General features: G+C 44.2%; 10 protein-coding genes across 10 annotated transcripts in view; 5 read left to right on the plus strand and 5 right to left on the minus strand.

The window, feature by feature from the left end:
• Positions 1-694: 694 nt before the first annotated feature.
• LOC115767696 (phosphoglucomutase) lies at positions 695-3,490 on the minus strand. The gene is made up of 4 exons (XM_030711990.1): positions 3,339-3,490; positions 3,032-3,278; positions 1,054-2,272; positions 695-991 (listed from the first exon to the last, which is right to left on the minus strand). Exons 1-4 carry the CDS (start codon positions 3,414-3,416, stop codon positions 853-855), a joined length of 1,683 nt encoding a protein of 560 aa, XP_030567850.1. The 5' UTR covers positions 3,417-3,490; the 3' UTR covers positions 695-852.
• Positions 3,491-4,105: 615 nt separating this feature from the next.
• Positions 4,106-5,278, plus strand: LOC115767697 (translocon-associated protein subunit beta). Its single transcript, XM_030711991.1, has 3 exons — positions 4,106-4,200; positions 4,391-4,766; positions 4,825-5,278. Exons 2-3 carry the CDS (start codon positions 4,392-4,394, stop codon positions 5,020-5,022), a joined length of 573 nt encoding a protein of 190 aa, XP_030567851.1. The 5' UTR covers positions 4,106-4,200; position 4,391; the 3' UTR covers positions 5,023-5,278.
• Positions 5,279-5,334: 56 nt separating this feature from the next.
• On the minus strand, positions 5,335-5,915 carry LOC115767698 (probable trafficking protein particle complex subunit 2). The gene is made up of 2 exons (XM_030711992.1): positions 5,746-5,915; positions 5,335-5,685 (listed from the first exon to the last, which is right to left on the minus strand). The coding sequence occupies exons 1-2, from the start codon at positions 5,830-5,832 to the stop codon at positions 5,353-5,355; spliced, it is 420 nt and encodes a 139-aa protein (XP_030567852.1). The 5' UTR covers positions 5,833-5,915; the 3' UTR covers positions 5,335-5,352.
• Positions 5,916-6,247: 332 nt separating this feature from the next.
• LOC115767644 (T-cell activation inhibitor, mitochondrial) lies at positions 6,248-8,137 on the plus strand. The gene is made up of 2 exons (XM_030711931.1): positions 6,248-6,875; positions 6,935-8,137. The coding sequence occupies exons 1-2, from the start codon at positions 6,354-6,356 to the stop codon at positions 7,880-7,882; spliced, it is 1,470 nt and encodes a 489-aa protein (XP_030567791.1). The 5' UTR covers positions 6,248-6,353; the 3' UTR covers positions 7,883-8,137.
• A 91-nt stretch (positions 8,138-8,228) lies between these two features.
• Positions 8,229-9,633, minus strand: LOC115767645. Its single transcript, XM_030711932.1, has one exon. It carries the CDS (start codon positions 9,621-9,623, stop codon positions 8,331-8,333), a length of 1,293 nt encoding a protein of 430 aa, XP_030567792.1. The 5' UTR covers positions 9,624-9,633; the 3' UTR covers positions 8,229-8,330.
• Positions 9,634-10,093: 460 nt separating this feature from the next.
• LOC115767666 (carcinine transporter) lies at positions 10,094-16,643 on the minus strand. Its single transcript, XM_030711953.1, has 3 exons — positions 16,237-16,643; positions 11,321-11,763; positions 10,094-11,244 (listed from the first exon to the last, which is right to left on the minus strand). Exons 1-3 carry the CDS (start codon positions 16,641-16,643, stop codon positions 10,094-10,096), a joined length of 2,001 nt encoding a protein of 666 aa, XP_030567813.1.
• Positions 16,644-20,106: 3,463 nt separating this feature from the next.
• LOC115767646 (brachyurin-like) lies at positions 20,107-21,038 on the plus strand. Its single transcript, XM_030711933.1, has 2 exons — positions 20,107-20,665; positions 20,725-21,038. The coding sequence occupies exons 1-2, from the start codon at positions 20,107-20,109 to the stop codon at positions 21,036-21,038; spliced, it is 873 nt and encodes a 290-aa protein (XP_030567793.1).
• A 1,048-nt stretch (positions 21,039-22,086) lies between these two features.
• On the plus strand, positions 22,087-23,062 carry LOC115767642 (brachyurin-like). The gene is made up of 2 exons (XM_030711929.1): positions 22,087-22,651; positions 22,710-23,062. The coding sequence occupies exons 1-2, from the start codon at positions 22,093-22,095 to the stop codon at positions 23,021-23,023; spliced, it is 873 nt and encodes a 290-aa protein (XP_030567789.1). The 5' UTR covers positions 22,087-22,092; the 3' UTR covers positions 23,024-23,062.
• Positions 23,063-23,819: 757 nt separating this feature from the next.
• On the minus strand, positions 23,820-25,255 carry LOC115767647 (chymotrypsin BI). Its single transcript, XM_030711934.1, has 3 exons — positions 24,738-25,255; positions 24,498-24,673; positions 23,820-24,442 (listed from the first exon to the last, which is right to left on the minus strand). Exons 1-3 carry the CDS (start codon positions 25,253-25,255, stop codon positions 23,820-23,822), a joined length of 1,317 nt encoding a protein of 438 aa, XP_030567794.1.
• Positions 25,256-26,181: 926 nt separating this feature from the next.
• LOC115767668 (protein sprint) overlaps positions 26,182-26,703 on the plus strand; it is a 267,104-nt gene continuing 266,582 nt past the window's right edge. Inside the window, exon 1 of the mRNA XM_030711957.1 lies at positions 26,182-26,224. The gene's annotated coding sequence lies outside the window, so the exon portion shown is untranslated. The remainder of the gene's footprint in view (positions 26,225-26,703) is intronic.

Below are 26,703 nucleotides of genomic sequence, written 5' to 3' on the forward strand. Positions count from 1 at the left end.
ATACATTCATATATATATGTACATACATACATACATTCATACATATATATGTACATATGCATACATATATATGTACATACATACATACCTACACACAAAATGACATACATGCATCAATACATACAAACATACACGTACATACGCACACATACATACAAATATACATACAAAAAAAAAAAAACACCAAAAAAAATACTACACTACCAGCTAAGCATGAAAAACTGCAGAGCCTACTAGAATTCTTGAGAATCGAGGAGGAGAGCACTTGGCAGAAATTCGTTTTATTTAAATTTGCAGCACAGCGACAAGAAAGCTTTGACTGCGTTTGGTGTTAAAAAACAAATATGCACGCATACATATATACATAAATGCATGCATACACTAACACACGCCCACACACACACATACATACATACACACATACATATACAAACACACAAATAGACATAGGTGAAAATTTCACACCACCATAACTCAGTCAAATCTCATCCGATTTTCACGAGGTTTGGCTCTTTGTTCATGGTCTGGCCTCCAGATCAATTTGGCATCAAAATCGGGAAACATGTTTCCTGGTCAAAATTCATGAGAAAATGGAACCATTAAATATCCTGTATAGACATAGGCGCCACACATGGAACTTGCTTTTGCAAACTAATATAGTTTGGATGGCCAAATGTGTGCAGATTCTGGGAACTTATTTTTATTATAATTTATATTTTTAACTTGCCAACTTTGGTTTCAGCTACAAACAGAGTTTAATAGATTCGAAACGCAACTCCAAATGCCTTACGCAGCTGCAAAAGGGGATTTCGAATAAAGACAAAGACATGATCTACTCCGGAACTCGTCTGTTTATGTGATGACAGTGGGCGCATTGCGTCCGGTGAATTTGGGCAGCTGCGAGATTTCCAATGCAATGTCAATTAGCGGCTTCAGCATGACGCTGGCCTGGCCCAGCACATTGTCCTTCTCATAGGAGTCGATGTACAAGCTGCCGGCAAAGAAAAAACCAATTTAGTTTTAAATCAAAATAGAATAAATATAAAAACGCACCGCACGGTGGCGCCGGAGCTGCCGGTGCCGCTGAGACGCATCACAATGCGGCTGCCGTCCTCGAAGACAATGCGCAGTCCTTGCTTGGTGGCCACGGACTTGTCCACGGGATCTGTATAGCTGAAGTTGTCCGCCTGCTTGACCTTATAGCTCTTGCCGCCGCTGGCGAAGCTCTTGCCCACAAAATCGGGCGCTGTTATGGTTTTCTCCATGGTGGCCATCATCTCGTTGCAGGGCTCCAGGTCGCACTCCTCGTAGTCGTAGCGCGTGAAATAGTTGCGTCCATAGATGGACCAATGCTGCTTCAGTATATCCTCAATGCTCTTGCCCGTGTGCTGCATGACGGAAATCCAGGCCAGCACCGCCCAGATACCATCCTTCTCTCTAATGTGATTGGAGCCGGTGCCGAAGCTCTCCTCGCCGCACAGACACAGCCGCCCGGCGTCCATGAGATTGCCAAAGTATTTCCAGCCCGTGGGCACCTCAAACACCTCCTTGCCCAGTTTCTTGCCCACCAAATCCACGGCAGAGGCAGTTGGCATGCTGCGTGCAAATCCCTGCACGCCATTCTTCTGGAAATAGGGTATGGCGTCCAGATAGTGAGCGATGACCGCCAAGGAGTCGCTGGGCGTCACAAAGAACGCCTTGCTGCCGATGATCATGTTGCGATCGCCGTCGCCATCGAAGGCAGCGCCAATATCGTAGTCGCCCTTGGCCACCGTTTCCACCAGATCCTTGGCGTACGTCAGATTCGGATCGGGATGCAGTCCACCAAAGTCCGGCAGCGGTGTCGTGTGCACCACCGACACCTCTGCTGCGCCCAAGCGATTCAGAAAAATCTCACGCACATAGGCGCCAGTTACACCATTCATGGAATCGATGCGCATCTTGAGGGGCTTTCCAGTCGACTTGCCGCTAACGAAATCGCGCAGCTTGGCAAAGTCAAAGATCTCCTGCATGAGACGCACATAGTCGGCCACCGAATCAATGACCTCCACCACAAACGGCTTGCCTTCAATATCGAAGCTGCTGACGCCCACCTTGGAGATGTCAATCTGCAGGCCACGCACCAGCTTGTAGCTCTTGATGCCAGTCGTCAGCTGGTGAATGTTGTTGGTAAACGCATCCGGAGCTGGACCACCATTCTCGCAGTTAAACTTGATGCCGAAGTCATTCTCAGGACCGCCAGGATTGTGCGAAGCGGTCAAAACAATGCCACCTAAAAGATTTATTTGAGTTTGAGTGCGTTTATCGTTACTGTAATAAGGATAAGGATATTTCTAGATTATGGAGTATGGGGAAGGTCTTTAAAAAGTCGCATATTCTTGATAGAGCTATACTATATGAGAGCCTAGAGTTCTCGAGGGGATCTTATAATGAAAACATGAAACATTTTATCTGAGTATAATATGAAAGAATATATATAAAAGGATTTCAAATCTCTGGATTTTGTAGATCCCAAGATCTACGCTTTAACACAGACAAACAGAAGGATCGTATATGAGGTCGGATATGATTCCTTTTGCCTATTTGGTACTTTTTTCACAAAGCTGTAAGCTCTTTAACCTAATTTAAATGGCTTTTTACATACAAATTTGGACTAACAGCTGAATCAATATTGAAAGAACTAACATATACTCTCTCGACTAGCTTAAACCTTCCCTTAACATAATGTACATAGATTAGTTTCTATACAGAATGATTAACAAGTTATACAAAAATATATCCGGAATATTTCCAATCAGTTTCCATTTCCAATTCCAATTGGGATTCACGGAATCCGTATTAAGTTCAATACAAATGTTTCCTTTTATCCAAATAGTATTTGCCCACGCGTTGACCTTGAAACCAGCCAAAGACATTCATTAGTAATCGTATTTAAATGTGCTTTTTGTTTTTGCTGGACAAATCTCGATTATCAGTTATTACCTTGCGGATTACAAGCTAGTGTAAATGTTGATTAAATAACGGCACCTACCCAGAGCTTTGTTGTGACGTATCAGGCTAGAGACGGCGGGCGTGGAGAGTATGCCGTTCTGACCCACCAGCAGCTTGGCGACGCCGTTCGCTGCAGCGATGCGGACTATCAGCTCGGCCGCCTCCTTGCAGTAGTAGCGCCCGTCGCCGCCCACAATCAGGGTGGAGCCCGCCAGGGCGGCACCGTTGGCGTCCAGCGTGCACTGGACAAAGTTTTCCGTGTAGTTGGGCTGCGTGAACACTTTGACCTGGAAACAAATTCACAATGGTTGTGTGCCGTATAACTGTTAATTTCGATTGTAACTGACTTTTTTGCGCAGCCCGCTGGTGCCGGGCTTTTGGCCCTCGTAGGGCGTTGTTTGAACCGTTTCCACGCTGAGAGACATGCTTGGGTATATAGTTATCCAGCTGCTGGTTAAATTCCGACTGCGTGCGACCTGGCGGCAGCGCTAACAATTTGTGTGTGTTGAGAAGGAAAAAAAAAACGAACTCAGCTGCTGCGTCGCTGCGCTGATAAGCGTACGCATCGGCTGTAGCGACAGCGATAAGCGCTATCATGCTGACTGCGTGCGAATTTGAACGCAGAGCTGATCGGTACTTTCCAGGAGAACGACATTGTTTCATCATGTATCCAAACAAGTTCCAAAAACAATTGCAAATGTTATGTTTAAACTCGTTTTAGGCCATTTCACAATTGAATGCCATTGTGAACGCATAGGCGGCAGCGTTGCGTGTAGGGTGCCAATGTCATTCAAGGGCATTCACAGATGAATGCCGGCAGCACATTCCAACCACAGGGTATTGTAGAATCTGCTCTCAAATGTTTTCGCAGTAAATATGGCTAATAATTATTGCAACTTAAATATACTAGGAAAAAGTGAATATAGATGATAAATAAATGCTTAAGAACAGCGCGCGCAAACATAAATTCTTGTTAGTTTGTTATTGTTTGGCTGCCAATCAGCTGTGCGACCAGAGCTGTCGCCGTTCAGCTGTCATCGTACTATCGATATATCGATGCCGGCGGCATCGTCGCGAAATGTACTCGCCCGAAGTTTGACAGCCGACAGTTTACACGTCACGAAGCAGCCACGAGAAAGCAGCCGCCGTTGTCGCTAGCCTGCATTTAGTTTAAACCAAATACTCGCAAATAAAATAACTAAATTTCATGTAAGTTGCTCAAAAATAAACTTAGCACCCAGTTTAGTCATTAGAAACTGGTAACTTGTTAGTTTCTTGTTAATTTAAGTAATAAAAGCGTAAACATGTTGCGCCGCTTTCTTTTGACGACCATCAGCCCTTCCACGTCAACAAAAAAATCAAAGTGAAACGTTCAAAACGTTTTTTTTGTATCTTGCAGCATGTTTAGCAAAACGTTAGCCCTGTGCGCCCTGTTCGCTGTGCTCAGCGTCTGCGTGTCCGAGGACGAGACACGCGCTCGCCTGTTGGTTTCCAAGCAGATACTTAACAAATATTTGGTCGAGAAGAGCGATCTCCTGGTGCGCTACACAATCTTCAATGTGGGCAACGGCGCGGCCACAAATGTCCAGCTGGTCGACAACGGCTTCCATCCCGAGGCCTTTGAGGTTGTGGGTGGCCAGCCTGCGGCCACCGTGGAACGCATTGCTCCACAGACGAACTTCACCCATGTGCTGGTGGTGCGTCCCAAGGTCGTTGGCTACTTCAACTTCACCGCCGCCGAGGTGTCCTACAAGCCCGTCGAGGAGGCCGAGACGGTAAATTGTTAAGCTACAAAATGTTTCCACTCATATGCTAATTGGCTTTAAACTGCAGCTCCAATTGGCCATCAGCTCGGAGCCCGGAGAGGGCGGCATTGTCAATCTGAATGAGTACAACAAGCGCTTCTCCTCGCATTGCTTCGATTGGGTGGCCTTTGCCATCATGACGCTGCCATCCCTGGCCATTCCGCTCATCCTGTGGCACTCGTCGAAGAGCAAATACGAGCGCTACGGCAAGAACAAGAAGCATTAGGCCTTGTATTTTGGAAGAACATTTCATAGAGATTTATGCACACGCCCGCTGCAATTCCGTATAACATTGTTGCTTTAATTTCCAATCGTTCCATGCGTTCATCCAACCACACATTTGTATAGTTAATATGATTATGTTGCCGCTCCACTTGGAATTGTAATGGGTCAGGCGAGCCAAGTATAGCGTTAAATCGTTTTAGATTTGATTCGAAGACGCATTTGTAAAATGAGAATTAAAGAAGTCCATTCAAAGTTAAGCTATTTTTTTGTGTGTCATTAGACAAGTTTTCTAAATAAATTTAAATCAAATTTATATGCTAATTCTTAACAATTACGATAACAAATACTTGCGCCCGAATATCTCCGATTTCTTCTCAAACATGGGCGACTTGATGGGCGTGTTGATTCTGTAGAAGGCGTTCATGGAATGCTTAATATACGTATCGTACATTTCGTTGAAGAAATTCTTGATTCCCTCGTCGTTTTTGTTGTCGTGCACAATGATGAAGCGTATCTGGGAGGCGGTGATGAAGGCGGACACGAACCACTGATTGAAGCGATCTATGGACTTGAGCTGCATGTTCGCCGTCTTCCATTTGTGCTCATCCACCAGATCCAGTGCGGCATGCGCTATAAACTGGTTGAGATGCCTGTGATCCTCCTTCTGCAAAGGGCGGAATCATAAGTTGGACACGTCGCGTCCCTTTGTGGCGTATGCACTTACGCGCTGTTCTTTGTTAACGGTGCTGAACTCTTTCTCGAATATGGGATTGTCGTTGTGCCCAACTATAACAAAATAGTACGTGGACATTGTGCACTTTTAAATTAAAAATGAAATAAACAAATTCGGGTTGCAGCTAACTTTTTGCACAGCTGATTTATGCGATTGTCATTATGCATGACTGGGCACACTGTCACAACAGCGTTGCCACCTCGTTAGGATATGAAAGCAAATAAGCTAAAGGCAGGTATGCAGCTTCCAGCTTGTAAGCATATATTCTCTATTTGTAGATCTAACAAACCAATATAAAATGAAATATGCTATTAAATAATTTATAGAATTATGCAATATTAAAAATATATGTTATTATTCTTGTCCATATATATATTATAAACAGCATACGAGATTTCAAAAACGCAAGAGTAATGCGTCTTGCCTTGCTCGCATTTACGAAACAAACGTCAACAGCTGAGTGGCAACTACGTAATATAAATATATATATATATTTAAAATAATAAATCAAATTTGTAGTAAGTAATAAGTCGCCGTTGTTACTCGGATGTGCGTGGCAGCCGTAAAGTGGAGCAGTGCGCTGCTCTAGCGATTACATAATGGCAGCGGCAGCATTGCGACTGAGCGGCATGCTCCAGTTGCAGTTCCAGGCGCTGGCGGCGCATAAAATCGGACTGATGCGCCGCACTTTGAGCACGGAGCTGACAACGGCGCTGCGTCCATTTTACTTTGCCGTGCATCCGGATTTGTTTGGCCAGCATCCGGAACAGCGGCAGACGAACGAGAATTCGCTGAAGCTGCTGAGCGCCCATCTGGAGGCGCTCTACCAGCGCAGCTATCCCAACGAGGATGCCAAGGTGCTCAAGTTCTATGTGCGCGAGAGCGCGGATGCCGAGAAGCGTGACTCGTTTCGCTTGGTTCAGATACGCATGGACCGGAGCACGCGAGATCCCAAGCGCTTCATTCAAGGTCTGCTCGAATCGTGCAATCTATCCACGGACTATATAAAGACCGTGAAGCCTACGGCGCAAGCAAAGCCGCAGGATAGTATGGCCAACAAACCAAGCCAGGACTATCACTACAATGCGGAGTTCCACGAGTTTGAGTCACAGTATCGCAGCGTAATTAATGCCACGATCTCTTCATAATTTCTATATATTAATTCCCTCGTGCTTTACAGGAGGCTACCAGCATACGTCCAGTGCTGTCCAGCTGGCTGGAGGAGAACGCCGCCAAGGCCAGGCAGCGTGCCAAGGACACCGCTGTGCTGGAAGCCGAAATTGACAAGCTCAAGAATGTGCTGGTGCGCGATCTGCAATTGCGTGACGCTCGCTACGAATGCGGCTGGAACATTGAGCATTATCGTGGCTGCCTCAAATCGCTGCAGCGCCTCACCCAGACCCATGCCGCGGTGCTGGAGACGTTGCGCAATCGCGTCGTGGTGTTTGCACCCTTCACGGGCATCAGCCTAGAGGGACATGTGATGCTCTTCACCGGCGATGTGCAGAACAATTGGATTGACTTTATCAAGAACATTCCACAGCACGATGCCTACCTGAATGTGGTGCCTGTGTATGAGCTGACGCTCTCCCAGGTGCTGCGCGGCATACAGATTGGACGTCGCAAGTTTATGCCCAAGCAGCAGGCGCGCGGCTATGCCAACTACCTCATGAAGGTGACGACATCCCTGAACGATTATCTGAGCAAGCAAAAGTATCCCAAGAGCTGGCCCGAATCGCTGCAGAAGTACACAATTGTTGTCGAATCGGAGGCGGGTCCGTTGATGGTCAGTCCGACGGGTCAGTTCATAACGCCGGCCACCTGCCCCGGCAGCATACTGGTCGACTTCATCAGTCAGAATATGCAGCTGGCATGCGAACGCATGTCCAAGTACGAGAAGGACAAACACATCGAACAGCAGCTAATCGAGGAGTCCATTCACAGGCTCAAACTGCAGTCCCTTACCAAGGATGATGCCGTTACGCCCGACAAGATGATATCCGCGCTGAGCGATCTGCGTCTGTGCCAGCCCCAGCATTTCGAGCACATCAAGCTGCATATATCCCATTACTATTCGGTGCTAACCGATGGCATTGTCTGCATACCCTGGGATTTTATGCAAAAGTAGCTAATACTCCTCTCATGTGCCTTACTGACAATAAGCATAATAAATTTAAGACATTATTATTTGTTGTCATATGTAAAAATCTCACATTATGCGAAAATTGTTATTACATTTTGTTTATGTTTGCGTTTCTAATTGCACATGTATATAGAGTGTAGTGTTCTAGAAATTCGTTGTGAAAATTGTAGCGCATTTAAGTAGGTTTTTTGGATCCTATAAAGAATACGTTTCTGTATATATATATATGCTCCATTTAGGTATGAATTTGAATAAAAGAAGGAAAACTAAAGACAAGATCCAATCCGTGTTTAATATTTGGGAAAAAGCTGATAGAACTATCAGAATATTTGTAATCTGCAGGAAGAAGGATAACATTTTTTTTATTTGATTTTCATTTTGCTTTCAATGGGAAATATGTGGGTTAAATAATTGATTTTGTTCCTCGCCTCTCTTAGGACACATCGCTGCAATCCTCAATGCTCCAGGCGCACTCCCGGCGATTGCTGGCAAACTCCTGGGCGTTGCGTGTATAGACATGCTTCTCCTCGCCATCCCAGTGCTGGGGATCACCGCCGCAGAGCACGGAGCGGGCTGTCGCCGCATCGTATAAGGCCACGCCGCCGCCATCCAGCTGTAGGACATGCCACCAGTCGATCGCAGCGCGACTGTAAACGTTCTTTGTAATGTGCTGGCCAGTTGCCGAGTGATTGCTCGGTTCCAGCAGGATGTAGCGATTGCGCCAGTAGGCGCTGTAGAAGGCAAATTGCAGGGTATTGTTGGGGCCGCCGTGTCCGCGCTGCACGTAGTAGGCGGCCTTCTTGGGATCGCGTGCATTGGTGCAGATCAGATAGGTTTGCGGGCACTCGTAGATGTAGGCATTGCCGTCGGTCACGTTGCGCAGGCACACCTTCTGCGCGGTGTACAGGATGCGCTCATCCTCCGGCAGCTGGGCATACACCTGCTGGCGCAGCGTGCCGTCCACGTCCGGCTCAAAGGCGGGCTGCTCCAGCAGCTGGCGCAGATTAGCCTGCAGCGCAGTGCGAGCAGCTGCATCCAGCTGCAGCTCTGTTCGCTGCAACAATTGCAGATTCGCCAGGGTCAGCTGCGTCAGGCTGGCGCTAAAGTTGCCCCAACGCTGCACCACACTCAGCGTGCTTTCCAGCGCCAGCACCAGATCGAACAGCGCCTCCAGTATATCGCGCAAATAGTCCAGCGTGCTCAGGGTGAGCCGCTGCAGCAGAGCGCTGACCAGCGGAAAATTGGCGCTGCGGCTGGCCGTGTGGAAGGGTGCCGCCAGCAGTTGGGCGCTGCGTCCGACAAACGTTTGATATACCTTCGCCAGCAGCGGCGGCGGCACATCGGACAGCGCCGTCAGCTGGCCGTGGAATTCCAACAGCTTGAGCGGATCATAGATTTGCTTGGTCTGCTGCAGCTCCTGCCACAGCGCCTCGTAGATGGCATGCTTCAGCTCCGGCGTGCGCGCCTGGCTGGCCAGCTGCAGCACGAGGCGTGCGCGCTCCCAGTCGCCGTTCACCTCGGCGCGTATAACGGACTCCAGATCAAGCGGTCCCACGGCCGTGCTCAATGGAGCCATTTCTCCGGCCAGCACATCGATGTGCAGCAGCAAGTCCAGCGCCGGCGCGGAGCCGTTCAGAATGGCCAGCAGCTTGCTGTTGTTGTTGCTGCTGGCGCCGCCGAGAGCTAGCCCGAGGAGCAGTACCAGAGAAGCTGCTCCCACTGTCATTGTTAACTGCCTGCCAATTGGCAGGGCGTTCCTCTTATAGCTGCCATTTGGGAGCGGTTTCTATTTGTAGTTCAATCGAATATTTGCATTGGAATTTAATTGTTTGTAATTAAATTGCTTGTAATCTGCAAAGTGCAATAACTATAAAATTTATCCCAATTTCAGAAGTAAACAAAGTGGCGCCAGCTGCCGTGAAAAAAACGTACTACAATTAACGGCCAAAGGGAAATCAAATTTGTTATCGATAAATGTAGTGCACATCTGTCGCAACAGATGGCGCTTGTCGATTAAGCTAACGGCCGTTAGCATTCAAAATATGTAATCGTTAGAGTTTTTTAATAGGCCAAATGGCAACGAAATTGCTTAGAAATAATATCACAAAAAAATACTTAAGCTAATCGAACTATGACAGAAATGCAAGGCTACAATTGTGTATGAGTCGCTTGGTATATCAATACTTCTGGTTATTATTACAACTTGGTGGAGCTGCGCGATTGTATCGAACGCCGCAAAATGCTCGAACGCAGCTCTCCACCCGTGGATGCCTTGAGCGAGGCGCCAGTCTGAGTGCCACGCACAAAGGCCTGGGAACGCACCTCCTCGACATCCGTATTGCACTTGTCGTCCTCATCGTCTAGCTGCTTGGCTAGGCAGGGGAAATCCCAAATGCTCTGGCCGCGTCCGAACTCCTCACCGTCGCTCAGCGTCTGTGGCAGATCGTGATGCAGTGTCTCCGGCAGTAGAAGCGCCAACAGGCCGCCCACAATGCCCAGCAGGCCCAAAATGATGAGCGGCAGCGCCGGCGATATATTGGCCAAGTAGACCACAAAGGGCGCAATAATGCTGGCCACATAGCCCATGATGTGTATGAAGGCAACGCCCTGGGCGCGCACCACCGTCGGCAATATCTCGGCCGCATACTGCAGTCCAATGTTGTAGCTGATGTTCACAAAGAATCGGCCCATGATGGCCAATGTGGCCGAGTACACGCCCACGGGCACCACGGTGGCCAACAGACTGAAGATGCCGCTGGCGACCATCGAGCCGCAGGCCAGCCAACGGCGTCCAAAGCGATCCAGAGTGACGGTGAGCAATGTATCCGCCGGCAGCTCCGTGAAACTGGCCACGGTGAAGGTGAAAAAGATATCCAGACCCAGGGAGCCCACGTTACGCACATGACCATCGAACACAAGCGAAATGGCCATCCAGATGACGATGAGCAGCAGCGTGGTGCGACGCAGCCGCGGCGACTTGAACAGATCCAGCACCGAGTAGCTGGCATTCTGGGCCTGTTCCTGATCCCGCATGCGTCGGCAGCTGTCGCCAAAGTTCTGATACGTTTGCTCCGAGACGTGGCGACCATTGCGCCGCTCCAGCTTGCGGAGTATGGCAATGGCCTTGTCCACCTGGCCCTGGGAGACCAGCCAGCGCGCCGACTCCGGCACAATCAGGGGGGTCAGCACCACCAGCAGCAACGGCGCCGAGGTGATAATGGTCAACAGTTTCCAATCGGCGACAAAGTACGCAATCCAAGGCAGCAAACAGGAGGCGCCCGTAAAGAACAGGGCTATGGACATGTTGGCCACGAACGTACGATACTTGGGACCCACATACTCCAGCACTGCAAGCAACAATATACTCTATTCAAAACAAAAATGCTCAAGGTGAGACGCCGCCGGAGACCTTCGCAGACTTACCCAGTATGTACATCATGGTGAAGCAATTGTCGAAGGCGAAGCCCACAAAGAAACGCATCGTGGCAAACTGCCAGAAGTTGGTCACAAAGGCCGTGGCCACGCCCGCCACCAAGCCCATCAGATTGCAACAGATCAGCGCCGGAATGCGGCCAAACCGATCCGCAATCCAGCCAAACAGCAGCCCACCCACAATTGCGCCCAGAAAGAAGATCGACTGGGCATACGTGGGCAAGGCGGCATCATCGCACACCCAATTCTGTTCTGTCGCCACCGTGGCATAGGGTATTTCCGTGAAATTATATGACCAGCCGCTGCGGCACTTGATCCGCGGCCATTTCGGATCCGCCATTATCTGGCCCTGGGCCAGTACTTCCGTATAGTTGACATCGTACATGTAGCAATTGTTGTACTCCCCGTTCACCATGGGTATCGAGAGCGCCAATCTGTCGGTTGGAATAAGCGAAAGGTGCCACAATTCGGTTGAGTTTCGTTTTTCAAGCTGCAAGTGTCATGAACCCATCAGGGTCGACGCCAGTGCTGGCTATTCAGCCGTTTTCTAGCTAAACTTGACTGTTTTCAAAAGCTGCAGCCCTTAGCTGCGGTTTTGGCTATTTTAAAGCTAATTTAGCGCGTTTTAAATAAGGTTAACTTATAAACAATTATTTTGAGCTGTTTTTTAAAAACTTCAAAAATGTTTAAAAATAATAATTGTCGAAAATTTGATAAAAAGCTAGTTATACGGCCCACAAATATATTTGAACTATGGCCAAAAAACTGTTTGAAATTATGGCAAAATGTTTTTTTTTTCATTTTTAATGTTGACTTGAAACATTTAGAAAATCAAATTAAGTCAACATTTTATTCAAAATTTGTAAAATAAATATATATAATAATTATATATATAAAAAAAATGCTCATATATATAAATTTTTTATATAAGTATAAGACTATATAATTTATATATATACATTTTTTAAAGATTTTAAAATTTCTATTAAACAAGGTTTTTTGGTTGCTAAAAACTAGAGATAAACGGCTAAGAAATAACCCTTCAAGTCTAAAGAAAAACAAGCTAAATTTTAGAAATAATAAAAATAAATAAATAAATAAATAGAAAATAAATAAAATATAAGCAAATATTTTCCTTGTTAAGGAACCCAAGATAATAATAAAGTGGCTAAAAAAAAGGCTAGATTTTTTTGCTTAATGTGATCCAGACTTTAGGCAATGTGTAAACTAACACTAAAACCTTTGGAGTAAATTTATTATTAAACTAAAATTACTCAAAAAATATGAGACAAATTTTGGCCTTTCCAATTGCTTTCAAAGGGAACTGCAAAGAGAACGCAACTCTTTGCTTTTTGGTGTCCCAACCTTGTGCAGCTAAGCCAACTTGTCAATTCAAATTCAGCTCTTTGTTTTAGCTTTTTTTTTTAGCTCTAGCTAGCTTTTCTGCAGGGCAGCACTGATCATGAACCCGCCAGGGTCAGCGGCGCATTGTCTGCCGCAGAACATGACGCAGCCAAGCTCGCCGCCAGAAAGCCAGCATAGACAGCATAATTATCTTGTGATCTTGACAAAATCCGCTGCGCTTGAATCGTGTGTATTTAAGTATCTAAATATATGTCTAAAATTATAGCCAGTCAAGATTGATGATTGTCGGATGGGAGGGCGGGCGATGCTCATGTGTCACGCGGTAACTTGTTTAATTGCCAATTTTATGACGGCACAATTATTTGATTTATAGATTTTTACCCTAGCCCGAAAAGGCATCGAAACACTTTGCCAGACAACTTGACTGGAGCTGGGGCATGGAGAGCATAACATAGCCCATTTTGAATAGGTTTCACTTAAAAGAAACATTTTAAAGCCAACTAGTTGCCCAAACAGAAGCTAAACCCAAGCACGCATCGAACCACCACTTTCTCCAAAAATGATTCAAACTTAGTTTTCAATTTTTAGCTAATAATATCAACAATATTTTCAGTAGAACGGAAACTTATAGATACATGTGATAAACTAGCTTTATACATTTTGGCCGGTAGCTGGTTCAAACCCAACAATATTTTTGTACAACTTTGCAAACATTTTCCGCCTATAAATAATATTATTTCATAAAATTTTTTCACTATTTTACAAACCAGGTTGACGCATTGAACCTGCAGCCTGCAAACTGGTTCGAACCGGCCAAGATTTTTTTGAAGCTAAGAAAATATCGTGCTCTATTGACTTTTGCTAGGCAAACTTCTAATTTCTATGTGCTTGACAGTTTGACAGTTTTTTTAATCAACAATTCAATTAACACCTTTTTTATTTCTTATATAAATACTTGGATTGAGTCGAAATTAGAGCGCTACGTTTCCAGAGTTCAGTTTAATTTACGTAAGATAGAAAGCTCTAAAGCACAATCAAAACTAGTTCGGCAACATGGGATTATCCTTGGTGACTTTTCACAAGAAGGATCAAAAGATTGAAACTTTAGAAAAATGTATTTTTGAGTATTCAATTTTTGGAATGAAGCCAGACTTATCTTAAGATCATATTACAAATATTGAATTCAGGCAAATGGATGTATCTTAATGCGGAGTATTACGCAGTCGGTTACAGCAAACTTGTTGTGCTCAAGCGAGGGTATTTGAGCTTCGGTTTCGGGTTTTTCATTTGAATTTCGCTCACTTTGGAAAATTTGTGGCTCGCCACACAACATTAGTTAGTTAGTCAGTCGGTTAGTTAGTCGTTAGCACTTATTTGCAGCTTGTGTTGTTGCCACGATTATTTCACCTGTGCGTCGCAGCTGACGTCGCTGCCGCTGCGCTGCTGCTGCGCTGCTGCTAATTATGGCCTGGCTAACAGCTTATCTAACTGCCACTGCCACTGCCACTGTTAGGAGTTGTCTTACCCCCTGCCCGCTGCTTGCCCAACTGTAAGGTTCTTTTTGCCTTATTGAGCCGATGTCTGACTGTAAAACCAATCACGGCACAAGGTTACCTCGTCATTCTAAGCCGCAGCACTTAGACGAGTTAATGACTTTGATCAGAACACTCGAATTTGTGTTTCGTTTTTCATTTAGTTTCGAATTGAGTTCGATAATCGTTTTGGCGCTGCCAATAAGTTATTATCGTTTTAGCCCAGAACTTATAGAAATCCATATAATTCTAAATGCCGACACGGCCCAATGTGTGTGGCAAGCCCCTTGATTTCAAGGCGTTGTCGAACTGAAAACGAATTCCGACTGATCGATCGATCAAAAAAAAAAAAACTTTCACAAAAGTTTTGCGGAACCGCATAGTTCGCATTCGCACAATTGCTTCCGCCTGGGCAGCTGAGAATCACGGAGAAAGGCGACGACGGACACTCGAAACATTTGGAGGCAATTTAATTAGCTTTAATTATGAAACAAAAGTTACGAATGTGGCTAAAGTGCAGGCAAGCTTTTAAATTTTTTAACCCTTAGAATAAAGTTCTTTTTTTTAAATCTAAAAAGCCTTAAATTAAGACTCAATCTATGGAATTTCTTACTTTCATTGAAAGCGCTTTAGACCTATTTTAGGTATGCGAGTTCTAGTAATAAGTTTTTTTTCTTCTCCTTTTGTTACATTCATGATTTACGTACTGAACTCAAGGATGATTCATTTAAAAATAAGGTTTCATTCAAGAGCGAAATGTACTTAGAATGTGATCAGCCTAGAATTTAGAACGTGATTTTTCAGTGAATGCTCGAAAAATGTGCTTTAAATTCTTTTACTTCATAAAAAGCGATAATAAAGGCAGCTTTGCGAGTAAAGTAATCTATTTAAATGTTAAATATACAGGAAACTTCAGCCCAGTTTTGGGTCTTAGGTATTATCTGCATATATTCAAGGTCATTTTCGACTTAATACCTTAATAATTGTATAGAAAAATATGTGTTTAACATCAGCTACTTTGTCTAAGATCTAGTATACATTTCCTAGAACTTAAACTTAAGCCGATTGCTTCTAACGGCTTCTACAATATCTTCGAGCTACTTTAAATTAAGCTATTAGGTCTGTCACAATCGCTCGAGTATGTTTAACATAACAATAAAACATGAATGAAACTAACGAAAATCATAAAATTATGAGCATTTAAATGGATTGCAAACGGCATTCCAATTAGTTAGTGCTAGAAATCTAGTTACTGATCTCAAATGTCTTAAGTAACTAGTTAGCCAGTTTTATAAAGACCAGCTGCAGCTGACTTACACAGTGAGAAAAACTGCAAACTCAAGAATATTCGTTATTCCTCAATAAGGAATGCTTCAGCCTGAATAAGAAACAAATTCTTGGATTGAGTAAAATTTGTACAGTATTTCAGACAAGCGATCAATGTGCTTAGTTCTTGAATCAAGTAAAAATTGATTTAATTTAATTTAATAAAGATTTCTTAAGTTCAAGTTAGGCAACAAGTTCTTGAGTTAAGTAAAATTTGGTAAGAATTCCAGACAGGCTTAGATTAAGTAACAAAGTTCTTGAATCAAGTACAAATTAATTTAATTTATTTCAATAAGACATTTTAAAGCCCGAATTAAGAAACAATTCTCGAATGACTTTCAGACAAATTCTCAGTGTGCTTAGCTTAAGTATCAAAACTCTTAAATCAAGTTCAAAAATTAATTTAAAGTTATACGTGTGATAAATTTAGCGCTTTTTATGAGCATAATTGGGCTTAATTGAAGTTTCTTCGCACTTCAAATTTCATATTTTAAATAAGAGTTTTATATTTGAAACCAGTTTTACTTAATTTAAGTACTTCACTTTTAATTTCTTTTCTCTGTGTAATCTTGGCCATAAAAACCAAATTTGCCTTGGCGGGAAAACCCGCTCATGAGTCACGCAGACACAAAAAACCATAACACACCCAGCAAAAGAACTCGAGTTGGCTTTTGGATAGCTTACCTGGCCTCCACATCGAGTGCATCCAGTTCGGGCACATGGCACCAGTGCTGCTCCGGTATGAGCGTGAGAAAGATTTGTGAGAAGTACACGAAGGCCACAAAGAACGAGAATGGGATCATGCAGATGAACAATATCTTTTGATAGCGACCAAATTCGCCAATCAATGGCAGAAGGTCATCAAAGTCGATTGTGGGCGCAATAGGCGTGGCTGGCAGCTCTTTGCCCTTTTTGTTAGACATATCCAATTGGAGCTCCTTGTTGTTGCCGCCGCTGCGACGACGCGGCAAATTGTCGACGACTCCTCCTCCTGCTCCTCCTCCGCCGCCGCCATCGACCGCTCCATGCGGCTTCTCTTCGTGATTATATGCTTCATTGACGAAGTATGCTTGCTTGGCCTGACCTTCCATGCTCGCTGACCTTGCTGAATCTGTGTCACTTGTGTGTGAATTGTAAGCACAAGAGCTGGCCGGTTGGTTACAAAAGAAATTCACTTGGCTTGTAATCAAAGTGCGCCAGACAAAAAATAACCAAAGACACGAACTCGAGAGCTTGCGGCGCACGCGCGCGTTTCCGTTAACGTTCTGCAACTGAACTGAGCACGCGCACCGGATGGCGTTTTTATATCAGACCGAAAATCCGCCAAAAACAAATAACAACAAAAAAAAAAAAATCCCAAAGCCAAGAGCCGAGCTCGGATCCAAGTCGAGAGCCGCCGGCCGAGAGCTTCGTTAGCGCTGCACTTGTCGTTAAGAACAAGAAATGGCAATGCCGGCAGCGAAAGTTGAACAGCTGTGTTTGTGACCAGCCGCCCAGCTGGTAAACCGGTCCGATCCTAAGCGTTATATGATCTTGATCAGCTCGTGGCGATGGTCGCTTCGCTGCCTTTGATAATATACATACATATTTTTAGCCCAAAACGCTCCCCCAGCTGTTCGGCCCGTGAATCATGTTGAAAACGCGTCCGAATTTGCATTAAAGACCAAAAACTCACAATCACACGAGCACACCAAAACGTCAGAGGAGCCCATTCATAATGCTCGTATAAGATGCGGGGGATTAACCCCTATTGGCGCAGCTGCCATAGTCGACTGACTCACAGCCTCCTCATCGAAATCCCACCACCCAAAAATAAAAGCTAACTGAAATCAATATTATTAACAAGAAAAAAAAATTGATATTTATGTTATTCAGAATTGTGTTGTTCAGATATCGCATACGTTTGCATAATTTGTGGTATCTGGGGCTATCTGGTAACTGATGTTTACCCAACTTATTATGCGGAACATCTAAAACATGTTTTCTTATACAGAACAGATTGAAAATGATTTTAAACGGAGTTTATAAGCGTAATAGGTAGCTTTACTTACTTAGATATAGATATAGATATAGATATAGATATAGATATAGATATAGATATAGATATAGATATAGATATAGATATAGATATAGATATAGATATAGATATAGATATAGATATAGATATAGATAGATATAGATATAGATATAGATATAGATATAGATATAGATATAGATATAGATATAGATATAGATATAGATATAGATATAGATATAGATATAGATATAGATATAGATATAGATATAGATATAGATATAGATATAGATATAGATATAGATATAGATATAGATATAGATATAGATATAGATATAGATATAGATATAGATATAGATATAGATATAGATATAGATATAGATATAGATATAGATATAGATATAGATATAGATATTGATTGGATTACAGGGCATTTGCTAGTCGTGCACTCCCGACTAGCCCACTCTTACTTGTTTTTCGTTCTTATTATAAGTGCGAAAGTTGTTAAACGCAGCTCTAAATCCAGTTAAAGCCAGTTCTAGTAAAGCCTTTTTTATTTTTATTTTATTTTAATATATTTTATTTCTTTTTTATTTTTTTTTTAGTTACAATTCGCTAGTTCTACGCGCGATTAATGTTTTAATTAGCACCGTTTGCGGCGCGGCCCAAGGACAATAACATTTTGCTTGCGTCTCGGTCTCGGTCTCAAATGGGTTCATAGCACCCCGCACTTGAATAGAATCGAGTTTGAGTTGTGATCGAGATTGAGATACAAATCGCATCGTTTGGCTAATTTGATTTGGTTTCATGCGTTTGTCTGTGGGCAGGTGTCATTTGATATATTTGCTTTGAACATTTTTAGAAAGTTCATAATACGCTTTTATTTTAACAGATCTCGTAATTATCCGGCTAATTATCGATTAAATATGTGACGGCTAATTCGTGTCCAGGAAAAATGTCAGCAATTAGGGCCAAAAAACAGCTGTTTTTATATTGAATGTGCAATTTATTTAAGGCTTGCCTTAAATTTATGATTAACCATTTTGCGTTTGACACAATTTATTAGGCTTCGTGAGCTCTTAAATACGCAGCTCCTTGCACATTTTTCTTTTTATTTATTTATAATTATATTTTTAGTAAGGAATTCAAGAGTGTGTCGCTTTTTTTTTTATATTTATTATTGCATTTTTAAGAAAATTAATATTTATTTTTACTAAACATTTTTAATGTAAAAAATAAGTATTATTATAATATATTTTGCACAGAAAATTATTTGTTTTTAATTATTGAACACAAAATCTTGTTTTTCAAAAGGGTTTTCTGTAGCTTTATGGCTTTAATAATTATTAATCCCAAGAATGAAAATATTATTACGAAATATCAAATATTTTTATTACTATGAAATAACTTAGATAATTGTTGATCTCAAGAATTAAAACATTATTTTGGAATATTAATTATTTATTAATTATTATTATATAATATTAAATATAAGAATTAATTAAAAGAATTGTTGATCCCAAGAATTAATATCGTATAACGGAATATCATAATAAATAGTATAAATAAGGGTTAGGCTTAATTAATAAATAATTAATACATTTAATGCTTAATTAATAAATAATTAATTCATTTAATAGCTCATGAATATATATCAGATATTTTGTACTTTCTTAACTTTCTATTAAATCCTTTTAGCTTTAATTAACATTATATCATTTTTTGACTTTGACTTTTTATAGAGCATAGCCCAGTCGTCTAGAGTTCTGTCTTTCTTTTCTCTGTACTTAGATGAATTCAACCTTCAAATGAATAAATAAATATTATTTCAATAAAATCATTTCCGTTTTAATTCTTGGGCTTGCATAGTTGCTTATTATTATTGTTAATATTGTTTTTTTTTTTCTTTTATACGCCAGCATAATTATAGTTATGTGTGTGTATATGAGCTATAATGAGTTAACAGCAAAAACGGTTTAATTAAATGTGCATTAAATTTAAGTGCTAGGAAGTGAGCGCATCTGAATGTGCGAATGTTCATAATGAATATCATAATGTCTCTATAGTTGGGTGCACTGCTAATTAATAGAATATTTACTTCAAATGGATTTATGCACAATTTATCTCAAATGAAACTTACAATAATATGCTAAGCATATGGGATTAATTTGATTATTAACAATGTAATTAAATTAAATTTAATTTAATTTTCCATTCAAGCACTTAGCACTTTGCGAATTTAACAAACAAAAAGGTTCAAACATGTCGTCAAAATGAATTGGAACATTTTGATAACCAATATTTAATTGTTCGAGTTATTTAACCAGCGTAAAAACCATTAAGCCATATCTCTGATCATTTGTTCTTGACCCAAGGAAAATGATAAGCCTATGAAAAAACCATAAATAGGCTCCCGAGGAAAACCCCAGGTGTATAGACGTGGCTGATTAGATAGATAAGCCATTGTCCAAGATGAAAGCTAACCCCGTTTAGCTATAAAAGAGTTAAACCTTGTCCAAGAAGCTTCAGTTGAAATCGCCATGAAGTTCATTTGTGCATCAGTACTAGTTCTATCCGCCGTACTCGGCACCAATGCCGTGGACTGGCAGTCCTTGAAATCGCTGGACATTGAGCCCAAAGTGCCTATGATCCGTCGTCATAATGCGCCCGCTGGACGTATTACGAGGGGCGAAACCGCTGCACGCAATCAGTTCCCCTACCAGGCGGGTCTTATGCTCTACACTCCCGAAGGTGCTGCCTGGTGCGGAGGTACCCTGATCAGCACCCGACATGTGGTTACCGCCGCTCACTGCACGGACAATCTGACCTCTGGTGTGGATGTCTATCTGGGCGCCTGGGATCGCACCAACGCGAAGGAGGAGGGCCAGCAGATCATCTTTGTGGAGACAAAGTACGTGACTGTTCATGAGAACTGGGACGCCACCACGCTCAGCAATGACATTTCCGTCATTAAGCTGCCCGTGCCCATTGAGTTCAACCAGTTCATCCAGCCCGCCAAGCTGCCCGTCAAGTCCGACAACTACGAAAACTACGCTGGGGAACAGGCTGTTGCCTCCGGCTGGGGCAAGGTCTCCGACTGTAAGTTTTGAGTGGAGCCCGCTTGGCGAACCTCAACTAATCATGGATTCTTTTTGCAGCCGAGAGAGGAGCTACCAACATTTTGCAATACATTTATGTTCCCATCATGAGGAACGCGGGCTGCTCTCCCTGGTTCGTCGGCTCTGTGACCAGCACCAACATCTGCATCAAGACAACCGGCGGCATTTCCACCTGCAACGGCGACTCTGGTGGTCCTTTGGTGCTTGCCGATGGCAGCAACACCTTGATTGGCGCGACTTCCTACGGCATTGCCCTTGGCTGCGAGTTTGGCTGGCCAGGTGTCTTCACCCGCATCACCTCCTATCTGGACTGGATCGAGGAGCACACCGGCGTGGTTAACAAGGGTCTATAAATTTTGCTTTCGTGTAAAATAAGGCCTTAAAAATGATTGCGGAAGCGCAGTCGAAATATATTGATTCAAAAGCAAAAAAATACCTTTTATTTACTTTAAACTTTGACATATTTTCAGCTGAAGGTATGCAAAGACAGACGAACTTGTAAGTCTGAAGGTGGAATCCCAGATCTTCTTCGACTGCTTTCAGGTTTGGGAGTCGTCTGGCTACGCAAAGCGGAGTCCACTCAACTATTTTTTTGAAGACCGTGAGCACTTACTGCTCATCGAGCGTGTGAGCCCGCATTAATCCTACATAACCTGGTGTAGTACTTCCATCCCATATTGGGCAAGGGCTACACTAATTTCACATAAGCCCAATGAGTGAACGGAGGCTACTTTATTGAAGACCGTGATCACTTACTACTGCCCCGTCCAGACCAAACCCAATGGGTGAACGGAGGCTATCCTCTCCGGCCGCTCCCTCTGACTCTCATCTCCTCTTTAAGGTAGGAAGCCGAGTGGAAGACGGGGTCATCGCAGTAAAACGTAGTCACAGAAAGTCCTTAAGACTTGCAATTCGTAGCAGTGGCTGCCAAGTGAAGGTGAGTGTAATCCAGCGAACCACCCTCAAAAGTTTCCCATTCGATAATGGGCACAAGAAATATATGAGTTTATTCCAAGCAGAGATCAAGTCTCTTAAGTCGAACTGCCGGAAATCCTATTACCTATTATTTGCTTATTACCCTAATTGAGTTTATTTGCTCTTGACCCAAACCGATTGATAAACTTATCAAGAAACCTTTAAATTCATGATTAAAGCTACGCACAGAACGAATTCCAGACAAAGACGTGGTACCGATCGGACAGCACACGCCCTGCTATTTTTATCGCCGACTGGAATAATCAATGGATTACCACTAGAAATAACAGCAATCAGTTTTTAATCGTAAATCAAAAGTGTTTACGAGCCCGATTAGAGATAAGCGATTGCCCAAGATATATGGTAGCCCCGTTTAACATTCCGGCTATAAAAGCGTGTCCAGCTGCCCAATTAGCTTCAGTTCTAATCAAAATGAAATTCGTTTGCGCATCGGTGCTGCTCCTGGCCGCCATTCTGGGCGCCCATGCCGTGGATTGGCAATCCCTGAAATCGCTGGAAATTGAGCCCAAGCTGCCCATGATCCGTCGCCATAATGCGCCTGCAGGACGTATTACCAGCGGTCAGGATGCTGCTCGCAATCAGTTCCCCTACCAGGCGGGTCTCTTGCTGTACGTGGCCGGAGGCGCTGCCTGGTGCGGTGGAACCTTGATCAGCAACCGGTATGTGGTTACCGCGGCTCACTGCACGGACAGCCTGACCACCGGTGTGGATGTCTATCTGGGCGCCTGGGATCGCACCAACGCGAAGGAGGAGGGCCAGCAGATCATCTTTGTGGAGACAAAGTACGTGACTGTTCATGAGAACTGGGACGCCACCACGCTCAGCAATGACATTTCCGTCATTAAGCTGCCCGTGCCCATTGAGTTTAACGAGAACATTCAGCCCGCCAAGCTGCCAGCCAAGTCCAACACCTACAACACCTACGCCGGCGAACAGGCTATTGCCTCCGGCTGGGGCAAGATCTCCGACTGTAAGTTCCGGCTGGGAACCACAATTGACCATCAGTTAATTATCTTGTTTTATTATAGCCGCGACGGCCGTCCACGACATCCTGCAGTACATTACTGTGCCCATCATGAGCAACTCCGGCTGCTCTCCCTGGTACGTCGGTGCTGTGTCCAGCACCAACATCTGCATCAAGACAACCGGCGGCACTTCCACCTGCAACGGTGACTCTGGTGGTCCGTTGGTGCTTGCCGATGACAGCAACACCTTGATTGGTGCCACCTCCTTTGGTATTGCTCTGGGCTGCGAGGTTGGCTGGCCAGGTGTCTTCACCCGCATCACCTCTTATGTGGACTGGATCGAGGAGCACACCGGCGTGGTTAACAACGGCGTCTAAATGTTGCTTAGCATAAAATAAAAAGAATTTAAATGCATAGTCCTACTTGGTCCCATTATAATTTCTCTAAAGCTTCAGATAAGGTCCTTACTCGCGCTACTAATTAAAAGAATTACTAATACGGATTTATTTAAGACCCTTTTTTTCAACAATGGAATATAATCTGTGATCTATTGTGAAGGAGGCAATTAGGAAAGTTTTTTAAATGTCTTGATCGAAGCCAACCGAGCCAGCTTATGTGAAAACCTTAGGATTACAAGTTTAAAGGTTCTTTTAAAGAAAATGCCAGGCATAGTAGGAATTAGTAGGAGAAGCAGCAATATGTCTGATTAGAATAGTCTGATTAGATATGCGCGATATTCCAAGATATATGGGAAGCTAATTGGGTCGGTTTATTGAGGTTTGCATAAGGTTTGTGAGTCGAGGTGCTCTGCAAGGTGGGTCCTCTCACCTATTTTATGGAAGGAAGCGAGCGATGAAAAGCTATCGCATTTTCCACTTGAGAAATTCCACAATATACATTATCCAATTGGACGAGTTCTTCTGGCTGCTGATGCAGTCCTTCAATCCCTGACATTCCATTTTGTGCATTGGGTATACTTATTTTTCATCAACCTCACGCTATCCTCTCCGGCCACTCCGTCTCTCTCTGTCATCTCCTACAGAGAAAACTGGAAATTTATTCCTTTTGGATCCATTAGACTTCCTGACATCTCTAAGGTGGACAACCGGGAATAATACAATGGCAATAAGCAAAACATATTTCAGCTTAAAGTAAAAGTTTATTTTGTTGAAGCTACAAGAAATAAAAGTCGTGTTTGGATTTGGAATGTGGCCGTCGGCTGACAGCCTTGGACGTGTCCTCGTCGGACAGTGGGTGGTGCACGTCCAGTTCGTCGGGCACATCATCGTCCGGCTGGTGGTCGGTTCGCAGTTTGCGCTTTTGGTGCTCCTTGCCGTAGTTCTTGATATACTGATCAAAGAAAATGGCCTCCGTGGTGTCCTGGTGCGAGTGCACGCCCGTCTCATCGCTAATCCAGTCCAGGTACGAGGCAACCTTGGTAAAGGCCGCAGGATAGCCACGATCGCAGCCATAGATGCTGCCGAACGAGGTGATGCCCACCAGGACGCGCTTCTTGGAGTGACGCCGCTGCAGCACCAGCGGCCCACCAGAGTCGCCATTGCAGGTGGATCGAGCGTTCCGACCGCTCGTACAGATGTTCGTGCCGCGAAAGGACAACGGAAAATTGCGCTTACAGGTGCGATCGTCGATGATCTGGAGCTGCACATAGCGCAGCACATTGCTAATCGCATGTACGCCCGTGGCATAGCGGCCCCAGCCGGAGGCGATGCCCAGCTTGTTCTTGAAGTTGCGGTACTCATAGTGCCGCTTGGGCAATTGTATGGGATGGATGCGTTCTGGAAGAGACAGCGGAATGAGCTGCCCATCGAGCTAGCTGGGCTCGCGACTCACCATTGAAGCTGACCGCGTGCGGCAGTCGTACCAGCGCAATGTCATCCTTCAGACGCTTGGGATTCCAGGTGGGATAGATGTGAAAATTGCTGCTGGGCACCATAAGACGCACCTGACCCGACTCCTTGGCGTTCTTGATCTCATTGGCGCCCAGAAAGACCAAAGCACGCTTGGCCCTATGATTGGGAATATGAGTTTAGTTTTTTAATTCAATTCGGCCTTTGTTTACGGTCTGCCTACATGTCCACGCAATGGGCGGCTGTCAGCACATGCTGATCCGAGATTAGGGAACCACCGCACCAGTATAGACCCTTGGGACGCTGCAGGAGCATGCCCACCTGATAGGGAAAACAATGTGGATTGCCCACATCGCCGCCGAAGATGCGATCCATGGCCATCGCACCCTCCGGCAGCATGCTGTCCAGCAGTGGCGTCGTCTCCAGGTTCAATACCAATGGCTCTGGCTCCGCGGCGACGGCGTCGGCGTCGGCAGCGCTGTCGCTAATGCGGCTCTCGTCGTTGCTGGCGCTCATTTCCGCGTCCAGTTCGGCGGACAGCGAGGTGGCGGTTGGTGTCTGGGACAAGGCCATGCCGAACGGGCCCGGATACATGGACACTAAATACATTGGCTTAACCTGTTGCCAGTCCAGAGCCTCAACATGTAGCAGCGACAGCGACAGCGCAGCGACGCAGGCCAGCAGCAGCCTGCGCGCTGTCAATGTGGCAATAATTGAAACACTTGCCGATTGTAAAAACATTTGTGTTGCTTTTTCTTGCTGCTGCTTGTTGGCACACGCATTTAATTTTTAATTTAAACTTAATTAACACACACACACATACGCACACGCAGTCACATACACACGCACACACACACGCACACAGCTTCCTTTTTAATTTAAACTCGTTGCAGCAGAGATTTACGTTTCCCGTCTAGTTTGAAAAGCCGTTGCGACTGCCACGGCGGGCGCGTAAATTTCTTCTTGTTGTTGTTGTTGTTGACTTTCGTTGGACTTGGACTGTCGGTGTGTCGGTCAGCGTCTCGCTTACAACTGTGGCGGCGCGCGCATGTTGCAAGCATTTTTATAAACTCTTTTGTTACAACAAAAGCCTTGTAAGCCCACTTTAATTATTTCGTCTATTTTGCTGCATTAATTTGACGTCGCTGTCGACAGCGACAGCGACAGCGACGTCGCCGCCAATTGCATTAATTTCGATTCGCAATTTGGCTCTTTCATATTTGCATGCACGCTCTCTTTGCGCTCTTCTCTGCCACCCACTCGCTCTCACCGCTCTCATTCTCTCACTTGATCTTCCCCCTCTCTGTTACGCCTGCGCTTTTGTCGCATTTCTTTTCGACCTTTGATTCGCCCAAAATGACGCTGCCCTTTGGCGCCGGTTTTCGTTTAGTGTGTGTACGTTATTCGCGTAGTGCGTGTGCTAGCAAAATTTTGGTTAGCGTTGTCGTCGGTTCGCGGTCCGTTGTTGTTTTTACCATTTAAATTTATAAAGCCAACATAACTGTAACTCTAGTTACTTATCCTCTACTTGCTTTGGTGCTATTACATCACGCGTGTGTATAAGTTTCTGTCGTCGCGTGTGTGTGTTCGTGTGTGTGTGTTCGTGTGAGTGTTTATTGTAGGCTGTGTAATGCGCAGCATGCGGCAAAATGCTTTCATTCAGAAAAAAAACATGTACATATGAAGTTGTTGCTATTGTCGACGTCAATGGTAAGTGAAACAAAAAGCATTACACGATACATTTGTCTTTTGCATTGTTTAGCCCCCGCCAGCCCCTGCTACTGTCCCGTTAACCAGTGCATACCGCAAGCACTGATTACATGCATATTACGAGCCAAACAGTGGGCAGTGCTTCGTTAATTTAGCTGCAATTCGCATGAACTAGCAAGCCCTACATTTTTGACGCTGTGCTGCTCCACTGTGCGGCAACATCTTCTTATTATTTTTCTTCTTTTTGCCATTTGCCAAGGTTATTGCCAGGGCACCGTGCAGTCGTAGGCAAATTAACGGCATTGCTGCATTCGTTGCATGCGGCAAGCTGAAGAATTTTCCTAGCAGGAAATCAAAAAATAATACACCCACCCCTGCTTCACACTTCTCATGCTAACCTGTTGCATGTATTTATAATTAAATTAATTCGTTGAAATAACTTGAATTTGGTGTTGAAAGTATTTCTTGGTTTGCTGTTA

This window comes from Drosophila novamexicana, unplaced genomic scaffold, assembly GCF_003285875.2.
Source record: "Drosophila novamexicana strain 15010-1031.04,08,12 unplaced genomic scaffold, DnovRS2.1 tig00001433-arrow-arrow-pilon, whole genome shotgun sequence".
NCBI classification, from domain to species: domain Eukaryota; kingdom Metazoa; phylum Arthropoda; class Insecta; order Diptera; family Drosophilidae; genus Drosophila; species Drosophila novamexicana.